At 36.8% G+C, this 13,233-nt stretch overlaps 2 protein-coding genes across 6 annotated transcripts in view; both read left to right on the top strand.

Moving 5' to 3' along the window:
* Positions 1-324: 324 nt before the first annotated feature.
* Positions 325-10,965, top strand: LOC106180254 (beta-1,4-mannosyl-glycoprotein 4-beta-N-acetylglucosaminyltransferase). Of its 5 annotated transcripts, XM_013564203.2 has the most exons (3): positions 325-467; positions 744-896; positions 6,950-10,965. In XM_013564203.2, the coding sequence occupies exon 3, from the start codon at positions 6,959-6,961 to the stop codon at positions 8,504-8,506; it is 1,548 nt and encodes a 515-aa protein (XP_013419657.2). In that variant the 5' UTR covers positions 325-467; positions 744-896; positions 6,950-6,958; the 3' UTR covers positions 8,507-10,965. The 5 variants fall into 5 exon arrangements, with proteins under 5 accessions (XP_013419657.2, XP_013419654.2, XP_086860104.1 ...); XM_013564200.2 differs by lacking the exons at positions 325-467; positions 744-896 and adding an exon at positions 1,414-1,579; XM_087003978.1 differs by lacking the exons at positions 325-467; positions 744-896 and adding an exon at positions 1,432-1,552.
* A 1,488-nt stretch (positions 10,966-12,453) lies between these two features.
* Positions 12,454-13,233, top strand: part of LOC106180235 (protein bark beetle) — a 28,513-nt gene continuing 27,733 nt past the window's right edge. The window contains exon 1 of the mRNA XM_013564166.2: positions 12,454-12,944. Coding sequence (XP_013419620.2) covers positions 12,693-12,944 — 252 coding nt within the window. The 5' untranslated portion in view covers positions 12,454-12,692. The remainder of the gene's footprint in view (positions 12,945-13,233) is intronic.

Below are 13,233 nucleotides of genomic sequence, written 5' to 3'. Positions count from 1 at the left end.
TTATTTGGCTTAAAAATGTAGCATAATAAGGTTCAGCATATAATGCCCATGATTTAACTATATTTGTGAGAGACGGAGGCATAAACCCGTCTTGTTAAGTCACCATTAATCGCCTTTTTATGTAAACAAACGATGAAATAATGATGACAATGATCAATCATCTTGGAAATATTCTTGATCATACATGTGTATGCCAAGACCCTGACTGCGCGAATACTTGTCCGTCTTGTGATTGTAAAACAAATATTTGATTTTTTTTAATCCCTTTATACCAACTTTTATTTGATTAAAACGCTCAATGATATCCAGGGCCTTTAGTGTACAAAATACAGGCGCAGAGTTTCACTTTGGCTGCTTGTTTACATCCTCGCAGGCGCCTCTAATATCGAATAGCGATCGGCTATTGTCGTGATTTTACGGAAAAAGCCGAGTTATTGTCAAACTGGTGAGACTCGCATGGTATGGAGGTAAGACTTCTTAGAGTTAACTGGGCTTGTTTCTGTGTAGTCACGGTGAAGTATATAGACACAAGTCTTGATGGTTGTTTGTAGTTTAGATCTACATCTAATCCCCTAAGTTCAACTTGATAAGGCAAAATGTCTTTCCGCCCCCTGCACTTTGACAGCACTGTTAGTAGTGTAGCGTAACATGCCGCGCATTCTTCTCATGAGCCTACGTAACATACGATGCTACGACCGCTAGATTTATTTATAAGTTGACGGAAAAGAATTATATAATTTAAGGAGTACAGAACTATCCAGAGTGAACATCCTTGACAGCAAGAGAAGCGGCAATGCCCAAGCCAACGACTGAGTCCAGAAGCAAGCCCGGCTGAAGTCAGAAAACAACGCTCCGCTGTGACTTTATCAAGAAATGCTCTAGAGCATTTGATATCGGTAAATATAACCAACAAGACCACATCATCGGCTTCTGCGCGATTTTTAACGTTTTTAGACACGAAGTCTACAGCATTCATAGCATGTTTAGAAATCTATAAAAATATACACTGTACATGTACATTAGAAAGGACAAAATTTTATATCCTATCAGTATCAAAACTAGAACCACACGTTCTGTAGACTGTATCCTTAATTTCAGCTTCTCTTTGTGTAGTGATATGTCTGTTATTTAAGTAGATGCATGAAGATCAATTTTTCAATGAATTTTAGATTGTCAATTAGTCACATATAGCTCTCTGCACAGTGGTATACTGGTACACTTTATATACTAGTAGCTGTGTATTATGTAAAACATTAATTTTGGAGAACCAGCACAAACTTTAACAGTGTGTTGACCATTTCCTCCAATATACAACCACTATCTTTGATGTAACCCTTGATATTTGATAACTGACTGAACCAGTTTTGCATTCAACAATGGATGCTTCAGTCTTTCCTTTTCACGTCCTGTTCATTCCCATGTCAGCCTTTTTACCAACCCAGCACAAAGGCCCCTGTAGATATATATATATGTAACTTGACCTTTTACAACAAAACACAGGGGATCAGATGTGCTGGTGAGCTTGACTTGGGTACTACAGGTAGCAGAACAGGTAACAAGAGGCTAGAAATGAATGGAGGTAATGCACCTTGAGTTGGTGATAAATGATGTTGCTTGGACTTAAGACCAGTTAAGACTACATGGTTAAAAATGCCCAGAAGACTTTCAAAGGTGTTATCATGTATTGCTTTCATTTCTCTCCAGTTACTAGTAGATAAGAAAGTCTGATATAAAAAGTGAGCTGCAGCCCACTCTCTTCCAGGGCTGTATATTAATCATGTGCACTTTTCTCCAATGCAACGACCAAGAAATGTGCCATGAATTAGCCATAGACATAACCGTGAATATTTAGTAAAAAATCAACCTGTGGCCCTGGTAGAGGGATACTACACCCAGGCTTCAGGTTCAGGTGAAGTCTGTTGTCCTCTGCTCAGTAGGGGGAGTTATATATATAGAGTCTACAGACAAAGAGTCAGATATATAGAACATAATTGTTTACGTAACATAGCTTGTCTGATCCAACTCCCCTTTATCCTGAATGGCGTATTGTCTCAGGGGTGAATACTATCATGGCAGTGGGGGGTGGGTTGTTGAAAACTTGTTTTATAGATGAGAGGGGAGTGAAAGAACTGGTAGGCAGATACACTGTACCTGTTCAGTAATATTCACAGTTTCGAGGCTATGTCAAATACTTTAAACTTATAGGTCATCTGGTGCACCAGAGTCAGAATCTACTGTCCTAAACTAAAATTCACTTAAATTGAACCATTGAGATTAAACAGGCTTTCTATGGCCACATTCAGAATAGTGGACTAACTAGTCTGAGGGTCAAATATGGCAACCCACTTCAAAGCTTGTTGTCCAATCTGCTAGTAGACACTGATTAAATTCCTGGTGGGGTAGTATTCAAGTATTAGGAGGTAAATATCTTTTAGCAGCTTCAGTAGGTGTGCCAGCCATCTAAGCCACTTAAGCTGAAAGCAATTTAAAGAGAAACCCCCAGAGATGGATCGATCCTGTTAGATCGATCTAGGTATGGGAATGGGGTCTTAGTTTCTATCCACATCTTGTCTTCTCCAGATATGTAGTTGTCGGGCCTGATATGGTCTCACCGTCTGTGGAGGAAGGAGTGGTGTGGACACACTGTATTGTAGCCTTTGTCAGGCATCATAAACCCCATTGAAAAGACTGCACCAGCTCAGTTTGACTCAGACCAATACACACTCTCTCTCCCTCTCTCTCTCTCTCTCTCTCTCTCTCTCTCTCTCTCTATATATATATATATATATCAGGCCTTAGAAATGAAATTACCGTTTATGTTATATAGTGGCACATCAGTGATTGCAGTCATCGTATTAATGGCTTGAAATTTGATTTAATGGTAAAAAGAAAAAAAAAAAAACTGACTGCCAGCATCAAATTATTAACTGTGAACTGTAAGCCCCCTTACCTGTCCCATTCAGCACATTCCATATGAGATTATCATAGACTCATTACTCTGGTATTTTATTACCATAATGATAATCACATTTATTTAAAAAAACCACACAGTAGGAAGAGTGAATTATATAAACACATAAGTTTGATTATGGAGACATTTGTAAGCCAAATTTGTACTTGTTTCCTATTCGAGACTTGGTAAGCAGCAATATTTATAGGCGTGAATAATTCATGTCAACATTGTCAAAATCACAATGCTCAAGATGTTCCAATCTATTGTTTGACTTGTTGTTAATGATACACCTGAAGACAATGGAAGTGGATAGCAAATGATACATGGAATATGTATAAATATTGTGGAGTTGACCAACTTGCTGATAATAATTGCCATTTCATGAGAAGGTTACAGGGACTGCAATGGCGGATGCAAGTGCTGTTTACTCTGCAAGTTTTTCAAACTCTTCTGCCATATTGATCATACCCAATGGTTGAGAACAAGAACTTTTATGCAAACAGTGAGAGACATGGATGAAAGCCTAACATAATCTCAAAAATTGTGTGCAGTAAAAAATTGATTATCGCAGCCAGTATTTTAACAATTGGACCATGAGATTGTGAATTAAATCTTTAATTCAGTGATGTCAAACATAAAATCATTGTTTATGGGCCTGGATGTAGTTTATTCTTGAAATAGATGTTGAGACACTATGATATGGTTTCACCATTAGAACCAATTAAAGTTACCTTGCCATTACAGCTACTGGTAGCTTGCCAGTAGTTACTCAGTAATGAGATTTGTGAAATGATTATCACAGCCATTGTGTTTACAATTTGACCATGAAATTGTGAATTAAATTTTTAATTCAGTGATCACAATCATAAAGGACAATAATAGTTTCTGAGGCCTGGATGTAGTTCACTCTTCAAATAGTAGATGTTGAGACACTATGATATGGTTTCACTATTAGAACCAATTAAAGTGTCCCTTCCATTGCAGCTGCTGGTAGCTTCCCAATAATTACTCAGTAATGAGATTTTTCTGCCTATCAGCGGATTCCCAACTTTTGGAGCCAAAAGTATCATTTTTGAGATAATGGAAAGGCCCTTCTGGACCCCACCATATTTTCAGACTTTTTCACTTAGCAGCAGACTATGTCCTGATTGCTACAATGATGTTAAATATATTGACAATAACACTGCTGCTAATGAGGATGATATGTTTTATTGACAACTGTGGTGTCCTTGCTTACTCATGTGTTCACTGTATATTGTGTGACACTAGTGAATAACATCCAAATAAAATAATCTAATGGACATAAACATGTTATAAATTCACTCATCAGTTTTGACAATATGGACATGCCCAGATTTACCAAGATACAGGTACATGATAATGAATTAAAGGCACGTAAAGATTGCTGTTGTTTTTTCTCATCACTTGGTTACATGCTGTAAGATATACCTTGCTAATACACTAGTGCTTATGGCAACAAGCTGTTTTGATATTGAATAATGGCTTAGGTCTTCATTGAGGCTGTCATTACTTGCTTTCGTGTTACTTAAAGAGAAGATCCAAGTGCTAACTGGTCCATGGTTTAAATATGGCAGACCTGCATGAAAGGAAGACCCCTTAATCTTGAAATGGTCTTTCTCGCCTCTCACACGCCTCTCCACGCTTCGTCCCTGATGGGGCACAGTAATTAAATTTCGTCTCAATTTGACCAGATGTGTGGGTAGGCGTGTGAGAGGCGGAGAGACCATTACAGGATTAAGCGGTCTTCCTTTCATGTAGGGTCCGCCATATTGAGCCTTGGACCAATTGATACTCGGATCTTCTATTCTGAATGGTCCCTAAGGGTGCTTTCCCAGAGATTTAGATCTATCTAAAGATTAAGATTTAGATCGACCTAACTCCCTTGGGGGTGACGCTAAATTGCAGACAGCCGAGTGAGCACCATAGTTAATTACCCCCTTACAGTTTTTAGTAGGCGGGACAGACGCTTAAGCCGGCCAAGCTGACAGTAATCTAGTGAGACTCCCCACAGGGATAGATCGATCTAAAAATCTATGGAATTGGGGTGTAAGAATGCATTGTCCAAGTACAAGGATAGCACCTCTCACAGCCATGTGCTCCAGGTTTGGAAAATTGGAAATGGGACTTTTGTGCCTCACTTGGCTGAGCAATATATTGTTACCATGCCCCTAGACATTTTCCTTTGATAATGGGATTAGGAGCACCAACCATTATTGATGCAGGCTCAATGAGGGTTTATGGCTGAGATTACAGATGTAGTATAGAGTTGGGATATGGAGCACATTCATGGTGTTGTACAATATTCGGAGGATGTCTGAAATGGTTGGTAAAAGAATGAAATTGGGTACAGTAGTATCAAGCATGTTATTGTTAAAAAAATGCCTGGTGAATGATATGGTTACATTGTCACAGTTAAGAAGAGATAGATAAATAAAACCTCTATCTGAGGCTACTGATTAAAACTGGCTTTTGCTACACCAGTTATTAATTTAAAGTATTCTTCTACACTTGCATTCACGTTTTCTTTCAACAGAATATTTCACACCATTAGGATAAAAAAATATAGATGTTATGAAATTTTTAGTAAAGCACATAGTTTTCTGTGTCAGTCTGCAGAATTAATAGAATTCCCCAGGTGATGACTTGACCAACTTTTGTGACTAGGAAAGGGTTAAACAGGCACTGGGGAGGGGAAGATGGGTCAATGTAAAATGTTTTGAAACCCTGATACAGAATGAACTTACAGTACCAACAGGATCAATCTATCTCTGCAGGGATTCACACTGAAGTGCAGTCATTGTAGTCACCTTAATTGTCAGGCACTCTTTCTCTCTCCCCCCCCCTCCCAACCACATAGTCTTGTATGCTGATTAAAATGATTATACTTTAGCAAGAATCCCCTGCAAAGCTAGACTGATCCAGCCATGTGAGAATCTGAATGCGCTCTAAGACACATGACCAGATGAGAGCAGAGTCTGTGGTAAGCATCTTCAAGAAAGTCTGATGTTCTGGAAACCAAATTGTTGTAAATCATGCAATCAATACTGTGGGACTAGTCTGCCATGTTTGCATGTTACACCTACATAGATACACAGACATATGCAGTTATTTTTTCCTCCTAACCAGGATTCACCTGTCCACACAGAGGGGTCATTACTTACAGCACTCCTTGTCCCTCCTATTACTGAATGGCATGTTAGCTCACCAGTCAGAGAGTAAATATAAGATTTAGTCCAGCAGGAGATAGTGAGGTGGAAAATCTGGGATTTTCTAATGGTAAGACTCTTCTAGACTAATGTTGACAGTATGGATCAGTAAGATAATTTCCATGTTACATTACCCACAAAGTTCAGGGGCCGATCCAGAGATATTTTCTGATAGTCTTCTAAATTATCTTTGTTGATCCATCCTCTATTTTTTACTGTTTTCTGACAGAAAAAATAAGATACCCGTCAGTGTAAACTTGAAAATCTGACCAGTCTGGGTCTTCCAGAAGATGGCCTCAATCTGCCGCTGGAGTTTGTACCGACCCAACTAGTACAATGTGTCTATCTGAATGGGATCTAAGTCCCTGTCCCACTGTCCTTGTGGCAAAAGTGTCGGCTGATTATGATTTTAACCCTTTGCTCTTTAATGCAGCACATGAGCTGCCCTTCGACATCACAACCAAGAGGTGATAAGTCCACTTTTCCCTGGAGAAAATATCACTTCTTCCTTGGAAAAAGTGCAGTCCTGTTATTTAGTGAATTATATGACAGATGGCACTGAATATATGAAGTGAAGTAAGATGAAGATGCAATTAATAATAAATCTCACACAGGAGTGAAGTTATGACATGGTGGTCATCAGGTGGGGGGGGGGTTAACAATTAAAGGCCTACAATTCTGTCTTAACAAGCTCATGAAGAACACCTGGAAGGATCAAACCTTTCATTTTGATATTATGGAGTAATATTTCTTTCTATGTATTTTTCAGGCTGAAGCCATGAGCCACCCCTCCAAGATTTTCAACAGTAAACAATGCATCAAGGGTGTTATCATAGCAGTGGTGCTGATGCAGTTATGTGGGATGAGCTATTATCTTGTCTTCACACTGGGAAAACAGAGACAAAAGAATGCATCACATGTACAAGATTCTAATGGTGATCCACACGTGTATAATGTCAAGGTCCTTAAGGAAGCTTTGCGTTCAGGCGGGGATTCTAATTTAAAAACTGAAGGAAAGAAGGTAGCTAAAGTTATAGGAAATCCAAGTAAAATACAGCAAGATTTTTTTCCAAAAATCAAAAGTAACAATTCAGTATATACAACACAGTCACAGAGAGTGAAATTCTCAGAAACACTGCAAAAACAAAAGAGTTTTAAAAAATTCAACAAATATATATCACAAAAAGTGATTCTTGGTGAAGATAAAAAATCATATTTCCACATAGTTGGTACAAAACGTTGTTTTAAGGAAGGGACAAAAAGTTTTACTAACCAAGGATTATGTACTTGTTTACCTAACTGGTATGGCCCACAATGCAGCATTCCCGCCTGTGTACACTTCGCTGATTATCCACCCCGAACACTTCATGTCAGAAAAAATCCAAGACGTATCATTCATGCTTTCCCTTTTAATCATGAGTTTGAAGCATTAACGACTCTTCTTCATGAAGTCGGAGATGTTGTAGATCAATTCATCATCGTGGAATCAAACTACAGTGCATATGGAGACAAGAAACAGTTACGACTGCTGAAAGCATTAAACTCTGGATTTGGCGCAGAGTATCATTCCAAAATTTTATACACATTTTTAGACCATTTTCCAGAAGGAGGACGTAAAGATGGTTGGATTGCTGATGCTTACATTCGAGCTTACTGTGGAAAGAAAGGATTAAAACACATTGGGGATTTAAGACCAGACGACATTATGATTATAACGGATGCTGATGAACTACCATCACGAGACCTTATGCTCTTTCTAAAATGGCACAATGGCTTCCCAGAGCCTTTTGGAATAAAATTCCGCTGGTCGGTGTATGGGTACTATTGGAAAATGCCAGAAATTTCAAGGATAATGGTTGGCTGCTCAATGTTTATTTTCAAATACGTCTTTCAATATGACACAAGTGCTCTACGTAAAGCAGTGGAAGGCACATACTTACTTGATAAACCCTCTTTGCGCTGGTTAGCTGATAACGTGACTACAGAGCCTTGGTTTTTTGGTTCCCACAACCACCTGGGGGGCTGGCATTGCTCTTGGTGTTTCAAACCAAAAGGAATTGCGACAAAACTGACCTCAGCTCAAAATGGAGATTACCCGCGCTGGGGTGACTTCCCAGAGAAGCAGAACCTTACCTATATTGCAAACCTGATTAAGACGGGTACCTGGTTTGACGGCAATACTTTAGGAGAGGGAGGTGTTGTTTATGAAACACCTAAAACGGATCCATTCTTTGCTCCATCTTATTTGCTTAAGAATCCTGACAAATTCAAATACCTATTAAAAAATCCATATAGAAAACTACAAAATAGATACAACCAGGATTAGAGTTTTCTTTTTTGAAACATGGACATTATGTCCATGTTTGAAATTAGAAATAGTGGTAATATATTCAGTGCTTATTGAAATTATTGTATGAGAGGCAATGATTAATCAAACTGAATTAATTAATTTTAGAAGTTGAATGTGTAGAGGTTAGTGATAGAAGAATTGTAATTCTTTCTGAAGGCATATCATGGTTTACACAGAAATAGAATAGAAAAAAAAATGGCACAAATATTTTAATGTTACAGTTTTATTTATATGAGTAATACATTTTTGTGATGTGAAATATGTGAATGAAAAGAAGTTTTTGATATATTTACTACTTATGGACATGAAAATATCCCTGGAGATTTAAGAATCTGAATTATGATTTAATGTCTTAATAGTTTTGCCCTTTTATGCATACAAAATTGTATAAAGGGTGCAGTATAATTATAGTAATTAAAGAGGGAGACCAAAAGCCCTTTTTCTATTAATGTTTGTTATCATATAAAGGACATACTTGTATTTTCTTTTACAAAAAAGGGGGGTTATATATACATTTCCTACAAAATTGGATATTACACAGACTTAACGTTACTCTATTGAGTGTTCAATATATATAAAACTATTCATATGTATAAAAATACCTAGACAGTATAAAATTTGTATGTTACTAGGTGCTTTGTATTCTATGAAAATCTTCATCCGTTTTTGAGGTGCTGTGTCTTTCAGTAAGACTACATTCCCACAGATTTAGATCGATCCATCTGAATTGACCTATCTCCCTGGGGGTTCATGTTAAATTGCTGTCAGCCGAGCGCGCACGGAAGTTAATTACCCTCTTACAGCTTTTAGTAGGCGGGACAGACATTTAAGCTGGCTAAGCTGACAGTAATCTAGTGAGACTCCCCAAGGGGAAAGATCGATCTAAAATCTGTGGGAGTGCACAGAGAACCAATTATGGGTGTGCAATGAAGGTTGTGAAATAAGCTGCTATATTATATGATATATAAACTTAAGGTCGATATCTCTATTCAGGGGGGGGGGGGGGGGAAGAAATTGTAAATTTAACAGATAATGTATTTTTAAGTCATTATTTTTTAAAGTTGCAACATTCTTATTGAATGATAGCAACAAAATAAAAAACAGGCTACCCTACACCTCTAATTTATGCAGTAAAAGCACTACAAATGCTATATAGAAATATAATTTTTTTTTGTAATTATAAGATCATGTATCAGAAAGTTACTACTGTTCTTCTAATTTATCTTGCTAGATGTTTCTAAATGTTGAGTTTTTTCTTTTGATCAAAAAATGTATCCATGATGTAATACAAGTCACAGAGTCAGAAATTATTTTTGCTGAATTTTCACAAAATATGTTCTGACTAATTCTGTGCACATATTCGGTACTGTGAGAGAGGTTTTTGCCAGAATTGAAGGCGTTCTGCTGGCTTCTGGTAGATAGTAAAAGTTGATCTGGTCTGTTATAAGAGACAATTGTTTTTCTGCATTGCTTCAGTAAAGCTGAAGGTTTACATTCCATAAGACATTATTAGATTTATATTTTTTATCTATGTAATATGTACAAAATCTACTTATAGCATTATTTCAGAATTAACCATGTAGTATTACTGTAATGAATTTATATCACATCTTCTTAATATTGCATTTTGCTATGAAGAAATTGCATATTTGTGTTAAATTGCAGGGATGTCAAAACAAGTAAGACTGACCTACTTACCTATGAGGCCTACTACTGATATTGCAAATACAGGATTTTATACTTGGACATTTTTCAGTTTTAAGTAACTTATGGGGAAAATTTTCACTTTTTGTTACAAGACACAGTAATGTGGGTAAAGTAGCACAAAGATTTGTTGGTTAATTTTTTTTTTCTTTTTTTTTTTTTTTTTTTTTTGCCATTTATTGTGAAATATTTTGAAAAAGAATTATGTCAGTGATGGTTTTGAAAGTCTTTTTGATTAAATATCTAATATTTTTTTCTGGAGTGTAAAGTTATATTATGTTGGGGGAAGGATGTGGGTGATTTTTTCAATGCTTTGTCCCATACTGTAGTAAATTTCATTTAATATTATTTCTTTCCTCTTTTGTGGGTTTAAAGATATATGTTTTTTATTTTTGTAAATTTTATGCTTCCTTTTTAGTTTTAGAAAGTCCATATACAGAAATTCATCAGTAATTCAGGAATTTTATTGCTAAAGGTGATTGTGTAAATGATTTTGTATTGCAAATGCGTTTTGTCTGCTGGTTGCAAGAGTAAGATTTTTGTTAAAGATTTAGTGCAGTGTAGTATGTGATATTGAAACTTGTTAATTAGTCTCTGTAATTGTAATTTTGTGGTTGAATGCCAAAGGATTGTGTTGATGAAATGTTTACAAATGCTTGTGTCAAGAATTTCCCAAAGGGAATGGCGTTATACAAATCACAAAAAAACTTAAGTAAATTCCTGCATTTTCAGCCATTATTGTTGTCATATTCATTAGTTCCTAGTTTTCAACTATAGTCAATTGCAATTTTAGGCTAATATATATGTACTTTTGTTTGCTCTGTTTTGATAGATACTCTAAGCGAATTGCGTACCAGCGATAGAAACTGTAAGCGAATTGCGTACCAGCTTTTATATCACTCATTATTGTTTCTCATAACTTTTTTTAATTATGTTGAAGTCGAAAAAAAGATTCCGTGGGTAATTTTTACCGTAATTTTTATATTAATGATACTTTATTTAGCACTTATGTGTTTGCAAATAAATTTTAACAAGCTCTCTACTGTGACAACTAGTTAAAAACTGCTTTACGTTTATGCGTATACAACGTACAGAGATAACTAAATAAGTAAAACAAAACTATTGAGAGGTAATATGAGATCCAATTTTTTTTTTCACTATTTAATCAAATGTTGCGTAATTGCTTCCGATAACAATGACTAAACATCAAAAACTGTGATTTACCTTTTAAGAAAGTTCCACTTTTTTATTTGGGGGGAGGGGGGGTCATTTAGCCATATCGTATCATGAACCTTAAACACACAAGAAATGAAAAGGGTGGAAAGTGAAAGTAATTTCATAAAGTTGATGATCTTTTAAACTATTTTAGTCGGATTATTAAAACACGTCATACGCTTCAATAATTGCCAATAAATAACTCCGACCCCCCTCCCCCGCGGAACGCCTGGCTCAGACGCCCTCTAAGGTGAATTCAGATTTTAACCAGGTTTTAACCTTTTCACTTTTACGTAACTTCAATGGGCTGTTTTAATTGTCATCTGCTCCAAGTTTTCAGACATGGAGTTTGAAACTTGAAAATCTTAATTTTAATTTCGATTTACCCGCACGTCGGGTGCAGAGTTAAAGCCAGAATTATGTGGAAAAGCGCGTGCCTATTTTTAAAGTGGACACGAAACTTATGGAGAATCAAGCATTCAAGACAGTCACCTCAATATTGGAGTTTTGGGGTGGGGATGGGAGCAGATTCACGCAAAATCTAAAGTGGAAACCCGTCTTTGATTTTCGAACAGAATTTAGTCCTGTAAAATCGCACTAGCTTTCGGTCTTAGGAAACGAGGTCTTCGATTTGTTTCAATGTTTGTTAATATATCGGATAGCTGTTTTGCGCAGGTCTTTTCCTTGTGATGTGTAAGTGGATCATTTTCCTTTTAATTGACCTAGCCTTTGCTTATATTTGCCTAAATTGTTCGCAAACCGCAATAGTAATAATAGTAATAAATAAAAACAATTTAAACACATGAAAAAATGTTAATTTTTTATCCATCTTCTGCATTCCCCTGTGTTGTGAGAAAAGTCGTTGCTCTGATCCTTGGTGTTTTGCGTAGGAGTGCACTTCCCGCCTTCTGTCAGAGCAGAGCGGTGATTCAGAAGATTGTTATTCACCTGTATCAAACAAAGCGACACTCTTTAAGTCACGTGACCGATGTGCGTCCTCAATACACCTCAGCATTAAATTCACCACTACGATTAATGCTATGCAATTTGAATATCTCCAAACCGATTTTTGATGAGGTCTATTACGAATCTCATCAGTGTGTTTGATTAAAGGCACTTAATTAGTGGTGTAATTAACGTCGTCCTCGGCGTCTCCCACCTGGTCTGAGTGTGTCAAGTCCCTCCAGGTCGAGGCCAGGAATGAGACATAGGTAAACACTTTAACGGCTAGTCACAAACCAAGATGGCGGCGGCCATCTCAGGTACAGTGTTAAGTGTGTTGATAATCGTCTCTACGTTGACTTTCACGGCATGTGAAGAAGTACTATCAGGAGTTATAGACAGCGATACCACATTACTACGAGCTAACAGTCCTTATATTGTGAAAGACGACCTGCATGTTGATAAAAGGAGTACCCTGACAGTCCAACCTGGAGTCACTGTGAAATTTTCTCCAGGTGTAAAGTTTCTGGTGAATGGTACCTTGATAGCTAAGGTAAGAGCTTTAATCAGCAACAACCTGTTTGATTTATCCTCTGGGTCAATATAATTAGATCTTATGTTTACAATACACAGGCTCGTGGTATTTCCATAAATATTAGATTAAGCTTGTAAACTAAATTAACAGAATGTTGTGACTCACTTCTACATAAAGGTTCAGTGGCTGTATAAATCTGAGTCAGAATATATATAAAAATGCTATATCTTACTTTTTATGTCTTTGATTTACTGCGTTCTTTTTCATAGCTGTGATATCTGAACTGAGATGCATGTACATGTATGTA

Source organism: Lingula anatina, chromosome 2 (genome assembly GCF_051362555.1).
Source record: "Lingula anatina isolate TDL-2025a chromosome 2, LinAna3.0, whole genome shotgun sequence".
NCBI classification, from domain to species: Eukaryota; Metazoa; Brachiopoda; class Lingulata; order Lingulida; family Lingulidae; genus Lingula; species Lingula anatina.
This window is presented reverse-complemented; position numbering and strand designations above follow the sequence as displayed.

Excerpts from the sequence above, each read along its gene's own strand:
- LOC106180254 (XM_013564199.3), top strand. The coding sequence starts at position 5,261 with ATGGTGTTGTACAATATTCGGAGGATGTCTGAAATG. Across the intron at positions 5,297-6,949 it reads TTCGGAGGATGTCTGAAATG|GCTGAAGCCATGAGCCACCC; the intron begins GTTGGTAAAAGA and ends TGTATTTTTCAG.